Source organism: Cavia porcellus, unplaced genomic scaffold, assembly GCF_034190915.1.
Source record: "Cavia porcellus strain 051 isolate PalLab524CR breed Dunkin Hartley unplaced genomic scaffold, mCavPor4.1 scaffold_4, whole genome shotgun sequence".
NCBI lineage: Eukaryota > Metazoa > Chordata > Mammalia > Rodentia > Caviidae > Cavia > Cavia porcellus.
The window spans coordinates 115,338,355-115,358,592 of record NW_026947487.1 but is presented as its reverse complement, the minus strand read 5'-3'; the positions used below and the strand labels follow the sequence as shown (position 1 = coordinate 115,358,592).

General features: G+C 57.3%; 1 protein-coding gene across 3 annotated transcripts in view; it reads right to left on the bottom strand.

The window, feature by feature from the left end:
* Window positions 1-6,489: 6,489 nt before the first annotated feature.
* Gan (gigaxonin) overlaps window positions 6,490-20,238 on the bottom strand; it is a 56,568-nt gene continuing 42,819 nt past the window's right edge. For 2 of the 3 annotated variants that reach the window (XM_003461954.5, XM_063247705.1), the window contains exon 11: window positions 10,392-20,200. In XM_003461954.5, the coding sequence (XP_003462002.2) occupies window positions 20,019-20,200 (182 nt within the window). In that variant the 3' untranslated portion in view covers window positions 10,392-20,018. Of the gene's footprint in view, window positions 6,968-8,206; window positions 8,287-10,391; window positions 20,201-20,238 lie in introns of those variants that run through there. The other variant, XM_023567380.2, reaches the window with a different exon arrangement.

Below are 20,238 nucleotides of genomic sequence, written 5' to 3'. Positions count from 1 at the left end.
CAGGAGGCTGAGGAAGCCAGAGGCCCTGAGCCCGGCCAGGCGGACGTCGGCCCCAGCAGACTGGAATATGCACAGCTTCTGATGTGACTGCACTGGGGCCTGGGGCCTCGAGGAGATAAAGTGAGGTCCTAGCTGGGGTCCTGGTCCAGCAGGATGGTTGTCCTTCTAAGAAGAGATGAGGGCACGGACATTGCCAATGAGGACCTCAGGAGAACCCACGCCCGGCACCTCCGGCCTCCGAGCTGTGGGGAAGGAGAAGTCTGGTGTTCACACCACCAGCCTGTGGCACTGTATTATGGCAGCACTAGCAAAGCGACATGCCTGGTAACTTGGAAGATGCTTCTCTTAGTTACTTGTTGCCAGGAAAAAATTCCCAAAACTCCCAAGTTAAAGGAGCTTGGATTCCGCTTGCAGTTTGTAGAGGTTTCTGTCCATGGTGGACCGGCTGAGAGGCAGGGCGGTGTGGCACGGGGCCTGGTGGAAGACAGCTGCTCAGGGCATGGTGCACAGGAAGTGGCGTCCACGGTGGAGCTGGAGAGGGTGTGAATCCTTCTGGGGCACAGTGGCCTCTTCCAACAGACCCCACCTCCTAGCAACGAGTTGGCTGTGAGGCTGCAGAATTCAGCCACCTTCCAAAGGTCCTACCTCTGTTGCATGAGGTTTTGGGGGACACCTACATCTATACCACGTACTGCCCTCCAGCTTCTCCCAGGGACACCCCCCGGCCTTTGGTACTCCAGGCATGGCCCCTGAACCCAGTGCCGGCATCCATCTGAGGTTTGCCTGGAGTCGGAGTCTCTGCCCCTCCCTGGGTCTTCTGGATCAGGATCCACATTTTAACTGCACTCTCAGCCAGTGTGGTTCTCTTGAAACCCCAGCGCACACAGGTCCCCCAGGTGCTTGGGTGATCGCGGATTCCAGCTGCCGGGCCCAGCCAAGGCTGCACACAGCACCCGGCCCCTTATCTCCCTACCCCATTAAATCAGTCCTCTGGGCAGCATCTGGGCACTGGCATTTTTAAAAAATTTCCCAGGGACCCTGGTCCATCTTCCTGGAGAAATACTGTCCTCCGGCGTCAGGTCTCTAGGGACCCCTAAAGCACCCAGAGGCCCGGGGCCCCTGGGAATGTGATTTATTTGGAAACGGATCAAGTGAAGGGGAGGGTCCTGTGCTGACTCTCATCCTCATGTCTGCTGCCCTAGTGAGGACGGGGAAAGGTGGACACGAGAGAAATGCACAGAGAGGAAACAACAGGGTTTTCAGGGAGGGTGTGAGTGTGGGCAGGGACACCGTGCTGCCCAGACACAGCGTGGCGAGGACCTGTCCTCCCTCCCCGCTGCCCTCAGCTGATTTCCAACTCCGGCCGGAACTGTGGGAAAGCCATCCTTTGCGCTTCAAGCCTCTTGGTTTGCAGCACTGTTAGCCCTAGGACACCAAGACGGTCACCGCCGAAGACTGCTTTGTTCCTCACAGGACACTTGCCCAGTGCAGTAATCCATACCACAGTGACCCACAGTGGCCAGCTGCAGGCTGGGCTCAGGGGTGTACACCTGTCACCCTTCAGAAGGCTGAGGCAGGAGGGTCCCAAGTTCGAAGTGAGCCTGGACCACTTAGTAAGACCCTTGTCTCAACATAAAATTTAAAAATGGGCAGGAGACTGGAGCATTTGGCCGGTGAGTGTGAGATTCTGGGTTCAGCTGAAAAGATGGGGGGGGTGGTTTGTTCAGTCAGTCAGTGCGCACTCCCTCCTGGGGAGGCCAGGCTGGGCCTGGCCCGCACACAGCTGTAGCCAGGAGTCCGTGCAGCAGTGTGGCTGGATTCCTTGCTTCCACGGGCGTTTCTCCACACACAAGGTGACTTTTACAGGCACAAACATGCAAAAGAACAACACGGTGGAGCGATTTTCTCTCCCTATTTCTTTTCATAAAGAAACAGAAAATTCAGATCCATCTTTCTTGTGTTCACAGCAAAGAACAAAAATATACTAAGAAAGAAGCCGGCAGCCAGACAACACACACCCAGCTTCCAGTGGAAAAGTCACACGAATCCTGCCGCCTGTAAATGAACCAAACCACAGCTGCTGGGAGGAACTCACCGTGCCCTCCTCGGGGCAATGGCAGCCCCGATGTGACTGCACACCGGGCAGAAGGTTGGGGTCGGTATCAGGGGCTGGGAGTCTGCAGGGAGCCTCCGAGTCCCTCAGAAGGCTCAGGTCCTGTGCAATTGAAGCCAGGAGCCCAGAGTGTGAGCAGGGACCAGCTGAGCTCAAACTTGCAATCCTCCTGCCTCAGCCTCCCAGCTAAAAGGCTAACTCATGTGTCCTGAGTTTCCTGAGGGGCCTTGGCTGGGTTTAAGTCCCACACTCCAGGGATCCCCTGAATTCCAGGAATTGGGGGCCATTGGCCCAGGTAGAGAAGAGACAAGAGAAGGGAGGTGACCCGGCCGAGGCCAAGTAGCTGAGCCAGGGCCACAGCCAGGTGTGTCAGACGCCCAGTGGCCCAGGTGGGGGGAATCAAATGATTCTGGTGGGACCCCTCTATACAACTGACTCCAGGCTCCTGTGAATGCACCCCTGAATTCTCCAGCATCCTCCGGACACCAGAGGCCAGCCGTGCTCCCCCTGAGCTGGACTCTGCCAGAGCTGTCACCATCCTGGGAAACCCTTGACAGCTGAGTCACCCGTGGGGCACACCTGTGGCCATCACCTCCCTGGGGGCCCCTGGACAGTGGCGGGTAACTGATTTCTCCTTCGTGTCCCCGGTCCAGGTTCCACATTCTATTCCGGTACGGTGAGGACAGGATGCTGACGCGTCTTTGCTTCCCTTCTTTTGTGTTTTGGGACAGGGTCTTGCTGTACAGTTCAAGCTGGCCTTGAGCTCACTGTGACCCCAGACTGGTCTTGAACTTGCAGCGATCCTCCTGCCTCAGCCTCCTGAGTACAGCTTGGTGGTTCAGCATCAGGCCAGCCCGGGCAGCAGGAACCGCAGAGGTCACATTATTAGTAAGAAGCACATGACCCAAGGCGGTGGTGAGGCCTGCCGACCCAGCCACGCCTCAGGCTGGGGCAGGAGGAGGAAAGGTGGGCAGCCTGGGCTACTAGTGACTTAGGGAGACCCCGTCTCAAAATACGAACATGGAAAGGGCTGGGGTGCAGCTCAGTGTAGGGCTCTCGCCGAGCAGGCAGCAGGCCCTGGGTTTCGTCTGCAGTACAGAGAAAAAAAATTAGGAAGTAAGCAAATAAATAAATAAATAAATCCAAGAAGCACAGAGCCACGTGAGACAGGAGGGGGAGGGCCCTGGTGCCACCCGGGAGCCCAGCCCGCAGTGATTCAGCCGCCCACCACGGCACGCGGAGGCCAGGTGGCGACCAGATGCCCGGCAGAGGCAGGGGCTCCGGTGGACGGAGACTGCACCTGAATCTACTCGGCACGGTCGCCCTGCGCGGACAGAGCTGCGGATGGAGCTGCAGACGTCATCACTGGCGAGGACAGGAAGTGGGGCGCGAAGGGCGTCTTGTTTTTTTCTTCTTCTTTTTAAACACTAGGAGTTCAGCCCAGGGCCTTCACACTGAGCTACATCCTCAGTTCTTTTTATTTTATTTTGAGACAGAGTCACTAAAGTGTCCAGGTTGGGCTGAAACTTTGGGGTCTTCCTGCCTCAGCTTTCCGGAGTGCTGGGATGACAGGTGCAGCGCCTCTGTGTGCCGGGCAGAGGGCGGTTCTCAAGCCTTTGATTTTGTCAAGCGAGAGTCTGTCCTTCAGATTTGCAGTGATTTTTAACATTTCCGTCTTTGGTAAATGGTGCACATATTTCAAGATAGTGGAGAGAGATGTCACCTGTCCCGCCTGGGAGCCCGGGTGGGGCCCTGCTGTCACTTAGCAGGATGAGGCTGGAGGGGTCACCAGAGGCCTTGGAAGCCTGGCTAAGGGGCTCAGAGTTGCCGGAGGAACCTGCTGCTCTCAAGCCTAGAGAGCCACGGTCAGATTTGCACTCAAAAAAACCAACCTGGCCCAGGGTGGGCAAAGGCGGGGGAGGGGGAAGGCCGGTTAGGGTCTGCAGGGCCATCAGGGTGCACAAGGGGCAGGGGGGGGGGCAGCAGGGACATCCAGGGGCCTTTGCTGTGTCCAGGTTCATCTGGGGAGTGGTGGGTTCAGGGCGGCCCAGTTCTTCTGGCAAATGAGGTGACCGGACAGCAAGGCTGAGACCTGGATTGATAAGCACTGTGCACTCTGGGAATCCTGGCACTCAGGAGGCTGAGGCAGGAGGACTGCTGTGAACTTGCCCGCAGTCTGGGGAACAGTGAAACTGTCTCAAGAACACAGTAAGTAACAAGCATGAAGGAAGACTGTCACCTGACCTCTAGGGGGGCCCTGAGCCTGGGGCCACTCTCAACCTCCCTAGCACCCCTCCCCCCGTGGCAGGTGCCCTCTGATTATCATCTCCACTTTTACAGACAGGGAAACTGACGCATGGGGAGGCCAGGCACCCGCCATGGTGCCTGTGCCCCGTACCCCTGACTCCCTGCCCGTCGGAGGGGTCCCCGCGATCCTCGGGCAGCAGCACTGGCTCATTCCCGCCGGCTGGGCCGCAGCGAGAGCCCATGCAGGGAGCCCCAGGCCGGAAGGCACCTTTGCGACTCTGCCAGCCCACGCGTGGGCTGAGGGGCCCCCTGTTGTGCTGTTACCAGGGCTGCCCGCCCCCGAGTCTTTCTGCACCAGGCCTGGCCTGGGGGGAGAAGGACCGGGACCCCGCTCCACCCTGCTCTGTCCAGGCCTGCGCGGGCTTCGAGCGCCCTCTGCTGGACGTTCGTCGCCTGCACTGTGAGCCGGCCGGGCCGGGATGGGCTAGCCGGAGGCCATGTCCACCGGGGAGAAAGCAGCAGGGTGGCAGAGAAGGCTGCGTTCTCTTCAATTTCTGTTTGTTTGTTTAGTTTTGTGTGTGAGAGAGAGAGACAAAGAGGGGGGGAGAGAGAGAGAGAGACAAGGTCACGCTGGATGGTCCAGGCTGGCTGTGACCTCAGGGCCATCCTCCTGCCTCAGCCTCCTGAGTGCTGGGGTCACAGGTGTGCACCGCTCTGCCCTCGGGGACTCCCACTGCTTTCTTTTCCAGGTCTGCACGGGCCGAAAAGTTTAGTCCAGTCCTGCTGCTTGCCAGCGCTTCCTTACTTGTGAAACTGACCTGCTTACCTCGGAGGGTCACTCGGGGCGGGGAGGAGCTGACATCTGCCTCGTGAATCCTCCCACCTGGCTCCAGGTGCCTGCGAAGCCATGAGGCCTTCAGTGTTCACCGGCGAGGGGCTCGGCCCGGGTGTGGGGGACCAGCCCTGAGGCTGTGCCCACAGAGGGGAGGTGTGCAGGGTGGGGCTGGCGTCCTGGGCCTGGGGTGTGGGCAGCCGCAGGTGTCGGGAATGACGGGTGTTGGATTCCTCTCCCTCCCGCCCACTCTGACGAGGTCACCAGGCCTGGCACACAGATGGCTTTGTTCCCTCCTGCCAGCCCCGCTCCCCATGAGGTCATGCAGCTCCCTCTCCCCCGGCCAGGGCCCTGGAAGGTCACATGCAGAGACCCCGTGTCTTCCCAAGGCACATGCTGCTGGACACCCCCACCCACACCGATGCCCCTGATGTGACAGGAGCTGTCAGGACCTGCAGGATGCGGGGAGCAGAGGCTGCCGAAGTCCTACTGCAGCCCACATTTCGTGAGCCCCTCAAACCCTGCTCCCCAAGAGGATGATGCATTGGGGTCTGCGTGGGTTTCCACAGGCGCCATGGTCCTGTTTCCAAGATGGAGAACCCTGGTGGGTGACAGTGCGATGATCATGCTGGTGGCTGTGACCAGGGTGGCCCAAGGGGTCCCCAGCACACACACCGGCCACAGAGCTCAGGGCACGTCCCCTCAATATGGGGGCTCCAGGGCGGGGTGTGAGGCTGGGGAGAGGGGTTCACAGCAAGGCCCATGCAGTCTGTCTCAAAGCCTCCTCCACGACGTGCTCCTAACTGGGCTGCACGGTGGACAGAGGATGCCAGCTGAGCTGCCCCGGCCTCGTGGCGGGGACCCCCACCCCACCCTGGGACTCTGTTTGCAGGTCCGGGACACAAGCATCCCCAGCTCTGCTCCCAGATGGGCCCAAGCCCGCATCTGCACCCAAACACACCAGGGGCCAAAAGTTCCAGGCTCTGAGGGGTGGGCGGAGCACAGCTCGCACAGGAAGGGGACACACGTTGTCTGCTCTCAGTGCCAGCCTGGCTCCTGAGGAAGGCAGCGCTGACCTGGCGGGCCGGTCGGTGAAGCCTCTGACGTGCCAGCGTGGGATGCAGGGAACCGTCTGACGGGGTCGAAAGACCTCTCCTAAGGACAGGATGTAGACAGGAACACTGTCCAGAGGCCCGCTTCCCTCGGGGACCCTGGCCCACTGCTGTCCCTGGCTCCGTGTCTTGTGACAAGGGCCTGGTACTGCTGATGCTTGCTGATGTAGAAAAGTCATTTAGTCACTTAACAATATTTATTGAACAACTCCTGGGAGTCGCTTGAGGCCCTGGGAACCGGACAGGAGGAGACCAAGTCCGCAGGCTCCCGGGATGTGGAGCAGATGGGTGGGGACAGGAGATAAAAGCAGACGCACAGACACAGATGAGGAGAGGTGACAGCAGGGCCCACCTAACTCCGCTCTCCATGGCTCTTGTCCACCACCCTCGGCGTCACAGAGCGGCCTCCCCTCCTTCCCGCGGTCCGGCTCTGCAGGCCGGTTCTTCCTCCGGGCTTGCAGAGGTCCCGGGACCTCAGGTGTCACCGTGGCTGGCGTGGGATCACATGGCCTCAGGCGCGTGTCGGGGCCGTGGTGTGGTGGTCAGCTGGACCCTCTGTCCACGTGGTTCTCGTGGTCTCGGGTCCAGCCTGGGCCCCCTCACATGGTGGCTGCAGGGTTCCAGGGGCCACACATGGCTGCAGAGCTGTTTGGGGCTCAGGCCCTGGAATGATCACAGCATGGCCTCTGCCACAGCGTCCCGACACTGACACACACACACACACGCATGTGCACACACACACGCGTGCACACACACACACACACACACACGGGGCCCAAGAGCAGACCAAGTCAGGAGGCCGGGGAAAATGAACTCTGTTCTGGTGACACCACAGTGTGGTTTTCAATCAACCAAGGGCCAGAAAACAGAATAACCAGGGCCAGGAGGGGCAGACGTCAGAAACCGGGACTGACGCTGGCTGGGGCAACAGCGTTAGACTTTAAAGGGTGGTTTTCTGTTTTTGGTTTTTCCGAGACAGGGTCCGCTGTGTGTTTCAGGCTGGCCTTGAACGCATGGTGGTCCTCCTCGGCCTGCAGCACGCCCGGGACTGAGGGGCAGTCAGAGGCGGCCCCGAAGCCAGCTTCCTGTGGGGCTGCCCGCCGGCGGAGTGGGCCCTCTGGATGTCGGTGCCGGCTGCTGTCCCTCCTCTGGGACTGTCTGGTTTGTGCTGACCCTTGAGCAAAGCGAGGACCCACCCAGGGAGGCCTGGGAAGTGGAAAGGGGAGGAGCCCAGGAAGAGCCCTACTGCGGGTCCCTCTGCCACTTGGCCCTTCCAGATTTGAGCCCTGGTGGCACAGGGCTGGGAGGGGCAGAGGCTTCTGAGAAGGCAGCCTGGATGCTGTGCCCTGAGGATGAGGGACTGGGAGCCAGCATGAGGCAGGGCACAGGTTCAGCTCATACCAATGGCCTGGGGTCACCAATGTGAAGCTGAGCAGTGGGCGAGGGGCTCCTTGTGGAGGCCTGGAGGACACGGTGAGATGGCTGGGTTTCCTTCTCCACGTGGTAGTGGTGGGGGGACAAAGGGCATTAAGCCAGGGACAAAGATGGGGACCTTTCTTTTCCTATACCTCCATTCTTTGATTACTCTATTTTGAGACAGGGTCTCATGATGCTGCCTAGGCTGGGCTTGAACTTGCACTTTCCTGCCTCAGCCTCCTGAGAGGCTAGGATTCCAGGTGTGCACCACTATGCCTGGCTAGACAGTGGGACTCACCAACGCACTGAGAATGTGACAGCAGAGCAGGACGGGGCTGGGGTCTGTAGGCCGGATGGTCAGTAGCCAGCGAAGCTGGGAAAGAGAAGGCCCAGGCCGGGCCGCAGCCTCGGGGCGGGGAGGTTCCAGCTGCTCGGACCCCGAGCCGAGGCCCAGCGGAAGTGCCCTGGCCGGCCCCACTCACTCACCGGGTAGCAGAGCTCCTGTCCCGAGTTGGGGTAGTGGTGGGTGTCCCACTGGTCCCTCCAGACCTGCCACATTCCGGCACCTGTGTGGGGGTGGCAGGTGTGCAAACACACTCCACGGCTTCAACTGACACAGGAGCGCAGCCTCGGGCCCTGGCCGGCTGCCTGACAGTGCTCCTCCTGCCCGCAGGCTCCAGGGAGATCCGGCCCTAGTGACCCTGCATGCCCTGCTCCGACCCCCCTTCCCTCGCCCCTCCTGCTTTCCTCTTGTAGGAACCCCGTGGTGACAACAGGCCCACCCAGAAAACCCTGGATGACCTCCCATCTTAAACTCCTCCTCCATTCAGCCATGCCTGGTGGTGCAAACCTGTAATCCCAGCATCCTGGGAGGCTGAGGCAGGAAGATTGCAAGTTCCACCTCCCAGAAAAAAAATGCTAAGTAACAGGCTCACTGGTTCTGGGGCACCTTTGAGGCTGGGGACTCGGTTTGTGTACCATAGGGTTTGGGGGTCACAAAGTGCTTTCAGCAGCCTGTGAACTGCCTCGGGGTCCTGGGTGCTGCTGGCCACACCGAGGGGTGCGGGAGCAGAGGAGGCTTTGCTGGTCCCAGGCCCATTGTGCGTGGCTGGTGACACAGCAGTGACTCCGTGGGGGAGGCGGTGGCCAAAAGAACACAGCCCGAGGTCAGCATGCTGGGTTGTTCAGGCCAGGCAGTGACTTTCTCAGCCGCTGAGTGGGGGTGTGAGGACCTCACGGGGCCCCTGGCTCCCTCGGGCAGGTCTCGGGCACATGGCATGGTACCTGCCTGGTTTCCACCTCCCCAGATTCCCGGTCACTTCTGGATCCCTCCTGCGGTGTATACAGCTGCTGTGCCGTGTTGTTCAGGGAAGGGGGACAGAGGGGACCCGCTCTGTGCACAGCCGCCCTGAGATGACTGGCGCTGCCATGGGTCACACAGGCACCAGGAATCATGAAAGGAAAGCCCGGGTGTGGCCAGGACGGCGCGAGGCTTGGCGGCCTGACCTGGCCTGTGACCCTCCGCTGGGTGGATACAGCAGGGCCTGCAGTTTCAAGGTCCACAAGGAGCTTCAAGAAAGTCAGTTCCAGCCAGTCTGGGAGGCTGAAGCAGGAAGATGGCTTGAGCACACAAGTTCAAGACCCACCTCAGTAACAGTGAGAGTGTGTTTAAAAAAACAAAACAAAAAGAAAAAACCCTACTCTGTCCCTTCAGAGAGACAGGCAGAGTGTGACGCCATTGTGGGTACGGACGTCAGAAGGGGCTTGTGTCTCGGCTCTGCCCCTCCATCGGGCCCAGCTTTGACAAAGTGACTTCTCAGTGCCTTGGGCTCCTTTTCCTGTGGTGGCAACAGTCTCCGGACAGTGCCAGCCTCCTGCACCCTGGAGGTCCCCACTGTGTGATGCCAGCCTGGTGGCCTCCTCCGCCGAGCACAGGGACATGGGTCAGGGCTTCCTCACTGGCTCTGCCACTGCACTGGGCACACTTGCGCCATGGACAGGAAGTCCAGTGTGGGGCCTGACCCAGGGACAGGGGACAGAGCTTCCCGGCTGGGGGAGCTAGGGGGGCTGGGGCTGGAGTCCCATTGCCCCAGTCACACCACGTGGCTGTCACGTGTCCTGAGCCCTGGCCTCCCGCGTCCCCATAGTCACCTCATGGTGGTGGTGGGGGCACAAAGAGGTGGTCAGGCCCACAGGATGCCACGCTGCCCGCCTGCTCTGAAGAGCAGGCCCTTTGGCCCCTGCAGGTGACCTGAGCGTGGACACGCAGGACGCTGTCAGGCTGGACCTGCCCTGGATGGCTTCCTGAGCCCACTGAGGTCTGTGGGTTGTGCTCCGTCCTGGCAGCAGGAGGCCAGGGGAGGGGTTCACCCTCCACGGAGGGAATTCTATGGCAGCAGCGGGTCTCCGGCCTTGGCCTGTGCTGCTGGCGTCCAGCGTCCCTCCCAGAGAGAGGCCAGAGGAAACCGTCTCAGAGGGAGTGACAGACACCTTCCGGGACAGGTGGGAGAGGCTGAGGCAGCACCGCCGAAAGGACTTCAGGGACAGCTGGGTCCAGGAGCTGACCCTGGGCTTCAGAGGTCTCAGCCCCGAAGGCCAACAGACCCGTGTGCTGCATGCACACCTCTGACCGGCAGGAACCACCTCAGCAACCGGAAATAACCAGCACGCCTTCCCGTCGAATTCTTTTATTAGGTTAATTAAACAGCTTAGAGACAATCCATTTTGTTCAGTACCCTTCTAGAAAATATTTCAAGTTTTAAATGAACTTCCAACACAGAAAACAAAATTACTTGTACCATACACAAATTTCAGATCAAAATACAACACTTTCTGTTTTCTTACAGTTATAAAATCCAGTCAATACAAACTACGTAAAAAAGATAAAACATTTTCACTGATCCTTGGTACCAGAGCACAATGGCAGAGGCGTCCTGCCCCCGGGCGTGGTCGGGCACAGGGACCCCACGACACCGCGCCTAGAAACAAAGTGCCTGCGGCTTAACGTGAGGAAGTCCACGTGCCCTTCTGTGCCAGTGTTATTTGTAAACCATAAAGCAACTTTGTACGAAAGGTCATAATCAAAGTGACGTCTAACTTCACTAAACTTCATACCTGCAAAGCGACAGAGAATCACGCCCAGAATCCCCCGGTACCTCTGGCTGTGACAGAGACAGTCCACTAAAGCAAGCCAGCACAGTTTCCGTACGAGCCCACTGGATTCTGGGAGTACAGTTTCACAAGGTGCAATCTCCAAATACTTTGAGCTATCTGTAAAATGTGCTTAATTTATGTATGTTCATTGCAAACGACTGCTTTTCAGCAGGAGACTGTCTGAAAAGCACTGTGTCACACACAAAACAACCTCGATCTGAATATATGTCAAAGTGGACCTCGCAACTTCGAACTTTCCTACATACAAGGCTTAAATTAAAAACCATCTGTGAGTACCAGGCCAGAAAAGATACAGACACATCAAACAGATCTGCATTGAAGGGATGTCCTTGGGGACGGTGTTTTTGGAATCTGGAATTTATGTGGTCTTTATGGCATTTTCTTCATGGCATTAACTGCATCCAAAACAACAAATCCAGTGTGCCCTAAAACCCAGTTCTTTGGATGGTGACAGTCACACACTAAGCGCCCCACATGACACTGGCAGGTGCGGGCTGGCTGTGCTACAGGACCTGGAATTTGGGAGCACTGAACAGAATACACAGTCCTGGGGTAAGGAGTTCCCTTGGCAGACTCCTCTGGTGGTGACAGAGACAGAACACAGGTCCCTACAGACAGCACACCGGGCTCAGCACTGGTGACACAGCGTGGGGATGAGGTCTGAGAAGGATGGAGCTCTGGGGGGCCCACTAACTCTGGGATTGGCCACCCCAAACCACAGAACGGGCCACGACAGTGCTGGCCACTGCACTGAAGCCACAGCTTTTTTTTTTTTTTTTAAATGATTGTCACAGGCCACAGAGAGAGGGACACAGAACACCACCCCCTGTCATGGGGGACTTGAGCACACAGCAGGAACCGACTAAAGCTGGGTTACCAGGGGGTTCACAAGGAAAAGACCCCCCACCCCACCCCACCCCACCGCGGGAAAAGGCGCTGAATGAAACCGCCGGGGCCTGCCTCACAGGCACCTCGGTCAGCAGAAGTCACTCAGCGCCCCCCGATTCCCACTGTGCTTGGAGAGAACTGTAGACCCTGGGATGGCGGGGGGGGGGGGGGAGTTCCTCAGTCCTGAAGCTGATGGAACCACATCCGCCTGATTCTTTTTTAAAGCATCAGACTCCAGTTCAATGAACTATGCTAGATTAATAATATTTTTGGTTTTATTTTTATTTATTTTTTGGTACCAGGGATCAAACTTGCGCCCTGGTGTTTGCCAGGCAGGCGCCTATGCTGCTGAGCTAAATCCCCGGCCCTAGATTAATAATACAAAAAACATTTTCTGGGATTTCTATTTAAGCAAAAATTTCTTCTGGCAAAAATACAAAAACCTGGTCTCTTTTTCGCTCTCTCTCTCTCATTGTAAACAAGAATTCTGATTTTAGATTCAACTCCCGATCTGCAGTGTAGGGTGGAGACCTCGGTCCCAGGGTGTTCTCTGAAAGGCACCCCAGGACACGGAGCTGCGTCCTGCCCACAGGACCCACCCGGCCTCCTCAGGGTGCAGCACCGCACTGGCTCAGGGGCTGCCCTGGGTGCAGGCTGAGGTAGCAGGGTGGCCCGGGCCCTGCCTGGGCAGGCAGCAAGGTGGCTGCGGGCCACACCCGGGGAGCTCCAGGGGTGCAGGAGACAGGCCTGGCACCCCACAAGCCCCCAGAGGACACAAAGGTCTGGGGCACCAGAAGAAGGATGTTCGTGTCCCCCTTTCCTCTTTTCTTTGCTACACAAGTCAGGTAGTTAGAGAACCAGGCCGGGAAATGGAGGCTGCAGGCGACTGCCAAAAGCGGGTGTAAATAAGAAGGTTCTCACACACAGGACACCAATGCCCTCCTCCCCAGGGGGAAGGCGCACCTCCGGGTGGGTGGCCGCGGGAGAAACCGACCCGAGCTCAGATCGAAGGTCTCCAGCCCAAGGCCAGCTCGGCCACCTGACAGGCAGCGAGGGCGAGAAGCACAAGTGCACTGGGCAGGACGCGGGAGAACCCACAGGCCAGCTGTGGACGGGGGGGGTGCTGTGCACCCCGGAGTCAAGGCAGAGCCGGCGGTGGCCGCCCCACTGCCGCAGGACCACCTCAAGGGGCTCTGAGGCCAGCCCTGTGCTGGGCAAAGCACGGCGTCCTGCTGTCACCCAAAAACGGAGGATGTCTTGGGCCGACTCCCAGCAGAGGGCCCCTGCTTATCACCACCTCTGACAGTCTGCATGCGCATTTTGGGGCTGTTCCAGGCACAGAGTCACCCTGAACATAACCAACGACATGGAGGGGTGCACAGGTCCACAGGGAAGAATTTCATAAACATGCAGAGAAATACAAGCCTCAGATCTCAAGTGGCACAGACACTGGAACGCAGGTGGTGGCGAGGCCCGAGGAGGACAGTCGGGACGAGGTCGCCCGCATGCTGGACAGGTCAGAAAGGAAGCTGTGAGTCTCCTCACCTCTGCCTGCGGGGACACTGGGGAAAGCATGAGCTCAGGGTCAGGGAGACCCCTCACCATCGCTGGAGAAGGGGGAAGGGAGGCTTGCTCCCCAGACATCGCTCGTGGGAAGGGCCTGGGTCTGCTGGGTCACTGTCACCTGGAGAGAAGCCCCTCACTCTGGAAAGCCCACGACCATACAGCCTTTTTTCCTTTTCCAGTCTGCCGACTGAACGCCAGGGCCTTTGTCCTGGGCTACACTCCCAGCTCTTTGTTATGTTTGGTGCCTGGAATTGAACTCAGGACCCTGGGCTGGCAGGCAGGTGCTGTGCCACTAAGCTATACCCCGGCCGGTCCCCAGTTCTTTTTTTTTCTTCTCTCAGATAGGCTCTCACTTTGTTGTCCAGGTGGCCGAGCTCCTGCTGACCCAGGCAATCCCCATCCCTCAGCCTCCCGAGCACTAGGATTACAGGCGTGTACCACCATGCCTGGCCCTTTTTTAAAATTTGGAAACGGGGACTCACTAAACTGCTGTTTCCCAGGTTGGGCTCAAACTTGTGGCCCTCCTGCCTCAGCCTCACAGAGCCCTGGGAGTAGAGGCATGCACTACCATGTCTGCTGGGCTCAAATTATACCTTAGTAATTAATGAAGTTTAGATTTCACCAAACTGAAGTTATTCTGAGTGCTCATGGCCTTGAGGCATGGGTTTAACTCCTGACTACTGAGGAGCCTCCCACCTAAGCCGGTCACACAGGACTGTGCTGACCATGAGGTCACTGTGGAGGGCGGGCTGTCCATCTGGAGTGGGAAGGAGCCTGTTGCACGTGGCGTGGAGAAGGCACAGGTGCAGGAGGAAGTGGGGACCCCCCACGTGTGGAACAGAGCACAGCGGTCCCGACTGCAGCACAGTGCACCTCTGCACCACTCATCCACGCCCACACTTGTGCTCAGGAAACGCCCAGCCTCTCACCGTGGAGTCCTGGGCCACGAGAGCTGACTCACAGACGAGGGATAGGACCATGAGTCCACCTTCCGACTGACACTGGGGATTCCCGAGAAGCAAGCACCGCAGAGGACAGGAGCATCGGGGCGGCGAGCCCCTGAGCGCCAGGGCCAGTCCCGCTGCACACAGACTGTCTTCCCTGCTGACCCTAACCAGCGGGGAGGCCCCGCCTCTTTACACAGCAGTGTTTAAATAGGTCCCCTTCCTGCTGCATGGAAACGGAGCCCTTCAAAGACCCTGTGCAGTCCAAGCTGAGCTTCAAGCACGCATTCTGCAGTGGCTGCAACACAATCACTGCCCTCCTGATTAAAAGTTCCAATTCTGCACACAGCAGGAAGGTGGCAGCCCGCCTGGAGAACTGTGCTCCTCAGGGCCGCGCACTGCCTGCCTCCAGGCCTCTGCTGAAGGGCAGAATGTGTTGAATTCTTTGGAACTGGCAGGGGATCAAGCACAACACTCCACAGGGAGGTAGCCGAGAAGTGTTTCCTGTCAACACAGAGCACAGGGGAACACAGGCATGTCACCTCCTCCCCTCAGGCAGGAGGCACGGCAGGGCCAGGGCGCAGTCCTGTTAAGTCAGGTCCACGACGCTAAGTGGCACAGCTGCGGACATCTTCTTGTGGTCTGATGGGAGGGACCTAAGCCTGTTGGTACCGACATGCTGAAAAGAGGGCCCTACTCAGGATCACTAGAGAGGGGCTGAGGATACAGCTCAGCGGCACGAGCATCTGCCGGGCAAGTGCAAGGTTCTGAGTTTGATTCCTGGTACTGAAAGGCAATTATCACTAAGGAGAAAACCAGCCCAGGTGGACCTGGGGTTCGATGCGTCTGGAGTGGATGGCCACTTCTTTCTTCTGTCCTGGGGACTGAACCAGGATCTCAGCTCATCTGCTCCCCTCTCTTTTGAGACCAGGTCCCATCCATCCCTGCGGGGCCCAGATCTTCCTGCTTCAGCCTCCCGAATGCTGGGATTTCAGGTTGTGCCTCTGTACCCCGATGAAGTGGCCATTTCTTTCATGGGTCCCCTCACCTGGCTGCCTGCCCTTCCATCTCCCTGGTGTGTCCCAAGTCTGTGGGGCATCACTGCTGTGCTCCAGGGCCTCCTCGGATCCAAACCAGGATCTCAAAGCACACTGGCTTCTGACAGCGCGAGTCAGCGCACCCTGCTGGGCCACAAGAGCGTCAGAATTTATCATGAGGCCGAACTTCACCCAGACAGCAATTTAAAAGACTGGCTGTTTCCTCCAAAAAAAGGCAGGCTTTATCAGACACTTGGTCTCATGGGAAAGAGAGTTAAAAATGCAATCACGTGGAGAATTCCGATGACAAGGTGGAAAAGGTGCTGGTTCCTACACTGTAGGCTTCCGATTGAGGGGCTCAGAGGCATAAAGCAGCCTCCTCACCTCACATAAATGCAACTATGATACACGGGGAGATTTTTCAAACTAAAGCAACAATAGAAGTACTCTTGAAAAATACAAGTTTAAAAAGTTTTATCAGCAAAAAATAATCTAGAGAAGGTCTTTAAAGTTCAGTACCATGGAGACTTTCGGGCCAGGAGAATGAGACCCTGGTTCCTGTTCCCTCCTGACAGCACGGCGGCCTGTGGTCACTGAGGAGCGGAAGAGGCGGGGTGTACTTCAGGGGCTGTCACAGCTACACAGCCACTTCCTCCGCGTGCCAAGGCCTTCTCTCTCCCCCGCTGACGACGTGCAGGAAGAGGATGCCTCACTCTTTGCAGGGCGGCCCCTTTCTCTTCCCGAAGGGACCCCGATTTCTGTTCTCTGACCCTGCTGTATGGTCACTGACAAAAACCTGGCACTCAGGGACTGGGGCAAGGCATGCTGGGGAGCCAAGCACAGGTCTTGGGCACCCCAGGGCGCACATGAAGAACGCAGGCTTGTGCGTGGCATGTAGGAGGCACTTTGTAGTAGTTTTTATTTGATGCTAGCTTCCTCCTCTCTCTACCCAAGGCCAGCCCTCGTGGGTACAAAGCTGTCCACTTAAAATCCAGCAAAACCGCTTTTCTCCCAGTGAGAGCATCTCCGTGACCGCAAGGGTCCTGGCATCCCTTGTCAGACACTAAGCACCTACTGTGTGCAGGCACCGGCTCTGTGGTGACTGGAGGGGTCCTTGCCCCACTCCGTGAGTTTACCAGCGAGTCAGCGAGGGACGGCAAGGTGACATTTGCTTTGCTGCTGGGCGCCACTCTTGGAAGGAGCTGGGTGACCTCTGTGGCCTGGGCCTGGCCAGGCCTGTCTGCTGTCACGGGCTCCCTTGGGGCGGCTACAGAGGACAGCAGCTTCCTTTCCCTCCATGAGGCCTTCCCAGCACCTTTAGGTCTGCACAGACAAGTCCCCCTTGCACCCTCCAGGGAACTCGTGTCAGCAGGGTCATTGCAGAGCTCCTGGCTCTCCCTGGGACACTTCTGGACACCTGCGGGGGTCACAGCATAGGAAAGGAGTGAACAGAGTCTGGGGGAGCAGGGGAAGCTGACCCCTGCCCTTCAGTGCACAGAGCCCTTGCTAGGACAGCCCTGTCTGCATCGTATCGATGGAGGATGCGTTTCTTGTGCTTCGCAGGGAGTCTTCCCTCGCTACAGACTACAAAGACTTTTTTTGGTACCAGGAATCGCACTCAGGACCTTGGGCTTGCCAGGCTGGCGCTGCACTGCTGAGCTGTCTCCCCGGCCTAAAAAGACCCTGCACACCATCAAGGAAGAAAGTGCCGCAGAGAAGCAGCGGGGCAACAGAACAGAACGGAACGGAACACACCGGACGCAGGCCCACACGAGCTGTCGGCTCCTCAAGGTAGAGAAGCACAAAGCTAACACCCTTCAGCCGCATCTTTACTGTGCACCAGCTCCTGCTTGTTAAGGGCTACTTTTAATTCTGCTAACAAAGAGACATGCAAACCCCAGGCAAAACTTAGCTGCACTGGCCGGCAGTTCCCTATTTAGTCATGAACAGACGGAAGGTCACAGGCGCGAGCGCTGCTCAGAAGCACCAGGAGACAGGAACATGCTGGTGCGAACTACAGCTCCCCGGGAAACACACGCGGCCCCACCGTGCACACCTCGCTCGCCCATAACCTCTCGTAGCAGAGCGGCACTTCCAAAATAAGACATTAAATCAGTCCCTTAAAACACCTACGGCTGGATGTGTTAGACAGAGAAACAAACAGAGCAGCCCACTTCAGACGGCGGCCCCCTGCTAGCGTGCCTTAATCCACCTCCCGCAGGCAGCCCGAGACGATACCCCACAGCAACGGCGACGGCAGGGAGAGGAGGACGGCTGCGCTGCCAGGGACATCCGCGCTGACCACTTTACCACCCGTCCTCGGCTGCCAGTGCAACACACCTGGTTGGGCTGCAGCCCCAAGGGGCAGCACCCTCAACCTTACCCGGAAATGACCTCCGAGGCCTAAGTGGAATGTGAGAACACAAACCTGCACGAAACCAACGATAATCTATTTCACAATACTGAAATGAGTATAATTTACAAAAAAGTTGGTTAGTTTTGGAATATAATAAAGTTAAATAAAGCCCTACATGTCTCTATATTTATATAAAATAAAGCAGCAGTTTGGCACTTAGCAGCGTTTGTTGGTTATTGCATCCCATATTCAGTGGCAGACTGATTTTACAGACCGTTAGTTCTGCAGCTACAGGGAAAATGGACTGAACTTTAAAACAGTTTTCCAAGTGAGTTTATCAAGTCACACAGGCGCGCCAGTATCGCCACTGGGCCCACTCACCCCTCCACCGTGAGCTGTGCCCTGGGGAGGCCTGGCCACGAGGAACCCGGGTGTCAGGAGCCACGGACAGAGCGCTGCCGCCCTCACGGCTGTGACGGGTCCCGAGCTGCGGAAGGCCCAGGGTCCGTCCCGTGGGGCTGTGTCACTGAATCCATCTGCCTGAAACTAGTGTCTAACTGTAAAGGAAGTGCTCTCTTCTGAGTGGTCACACACCGGAGGACGGGGGAAATGTGCGGACAGCGGGCTGAGGCGAGCGTGGCACCGCTCTAGGCTGACCCTGGCCACGCTGGACCAGCTGGCTCGAGAGAGTGTAGGGCTCTCAGCAGCCTCCCACCAGGGCGGGGAGCTCAGGTGCCCGGCACCTGCTGCTCCCAGAGCCCACGGGCCTGGCCAGTGTGCAGCCTGAGGGAGCGGCCTGCCTCCGGCAGGGTCAAGAGACAGGGAAGTGCGGGTCGCAGCTTCACGCCCCGGCCGGGGAACATGCGCAGTGTTTCCTATGCGTGTTACGGCACAGCGCACTTCCCACAGAGAGTGCTCCCAAATCCACCACCAAGGGTCATTTACACATTTATTCATCCATAGGACAAGATTCTTAGAGCCACATTGTAAGAGAAAAAAAATGCGTAGAAAATAATTAGAAATGAAGCACTCTATGTCACATTGATTAGAAATTTGATATTGCATAAAATTCAAAGTATGAAGTAATCAAGCACTTTGAAGTCCCTGATTTCACACCGAGGTGGTACAATTCGAGTGGAAAACAACGTGTCTTACAAGGTAAGTCCACCCGTGGAGAATTCTCTCCCTCCTGGGGGAGAGAGGCGGGAGTGAGCGACAGGAAAGGAGGGAAGCGGAGCTCGCGCTATCAGAACAGAATGAAATGCAGGTGAGGTAGTTCATCCTACCAGCCAAACGTTACTCGGAATAATCTGTCTAAAACACACCAGCGAGAGGCACCGGGAACATTCTAGTACAGCGAGTAGCTTTTCAACACAGACTCACATTCTGAACAAGTGTCCCCACTAGACAGCAGTAAACGGGACTGTGTGTGCTTTCAGTTTATAGTAAAAAGGTTTGATCCCTATGCATTTCAACCTGATGGATTTTTTTTAAAGTCGTAGCAGACTCTTGTTATTTGTCTACCTCGGGTCTTTCTTCTATAACATCTCCTACCCTCTAACACCCTCATTCTTACAAAAGGAGGAATGGCACTGCACGAGACCCTTCACAATGCCGAAGGACCACTCCGGAGCTTACAGCATGGTGTGTCTTCACGGAAAGGAACGAAGAGGTTAGCAAGGTCCCTTAGGGTCACAGGAGGGCTGCAACTGACTCATGGAATTATCGGACCTTTACACTGCTGAGACAGACAGTATAAAAGAGGTTTTATCTTAGTGTCAATTCATCATGATAGTTTTAAAAAGTTCTTAGGACAGAGCACTAGTGATACAGACTAACTGGCATACAGTCCAATCTAACATTTTAGGCACAGACTTTAATTCACTGGGCAGGGTTAGGCATAATAAATCCTTCCAAGTGCAGTAGAAAAGCAATCTTGGTATTGTTTGGATATGTTGATTTGCATATATGGATCGTTTGCTTCCCAAAGCCACCACACACCTGGATCACAGCAGTCAGTGTGAGTTCCGCAGGGTCTGGCTTTGCTCTGGACACCACCCCTTCCCCATCCCTCTCCTTGAGATACCATTACCCGCAGGGTCTACGGACACAGCTGCCCTGAGGACCCGCTTCCTCCTAGGTAGTCTGAAGTTACATGGTCTCCCACCCGCGCAGAAGCTCAAGCTTCTAAGCGTTCTAAGACCACCAAAGTTACCACCCCAAGCCCGGCACACAGAGCAAGTTTCGGCTGCACCTCGGACCTCCGCTATCTCCAGCTGCACGGCGGCGCACGCGCAGTTGGCACAGAGTCGCCCGTCTGCTCCGCTCCCTCTTCAAGGCGAGTGGACACGAATGCGGAATAAGCCTTGCTGAAGCTGCAGGCGGAAGAGCTTGCAATTTGCAATTCGTAAAGCTGCACAGCCGGTGCGGCGCAGGTCGGATGGAAGGAGAGGCTTTGTGTGGTGCCAGGTCCCCGTGCTCCTTTTAAACTCACGCACGTAGTCATAGTTAGTACCTAAACCACAAAAGCAGGCAAAGGTAAGGCGACCTGCC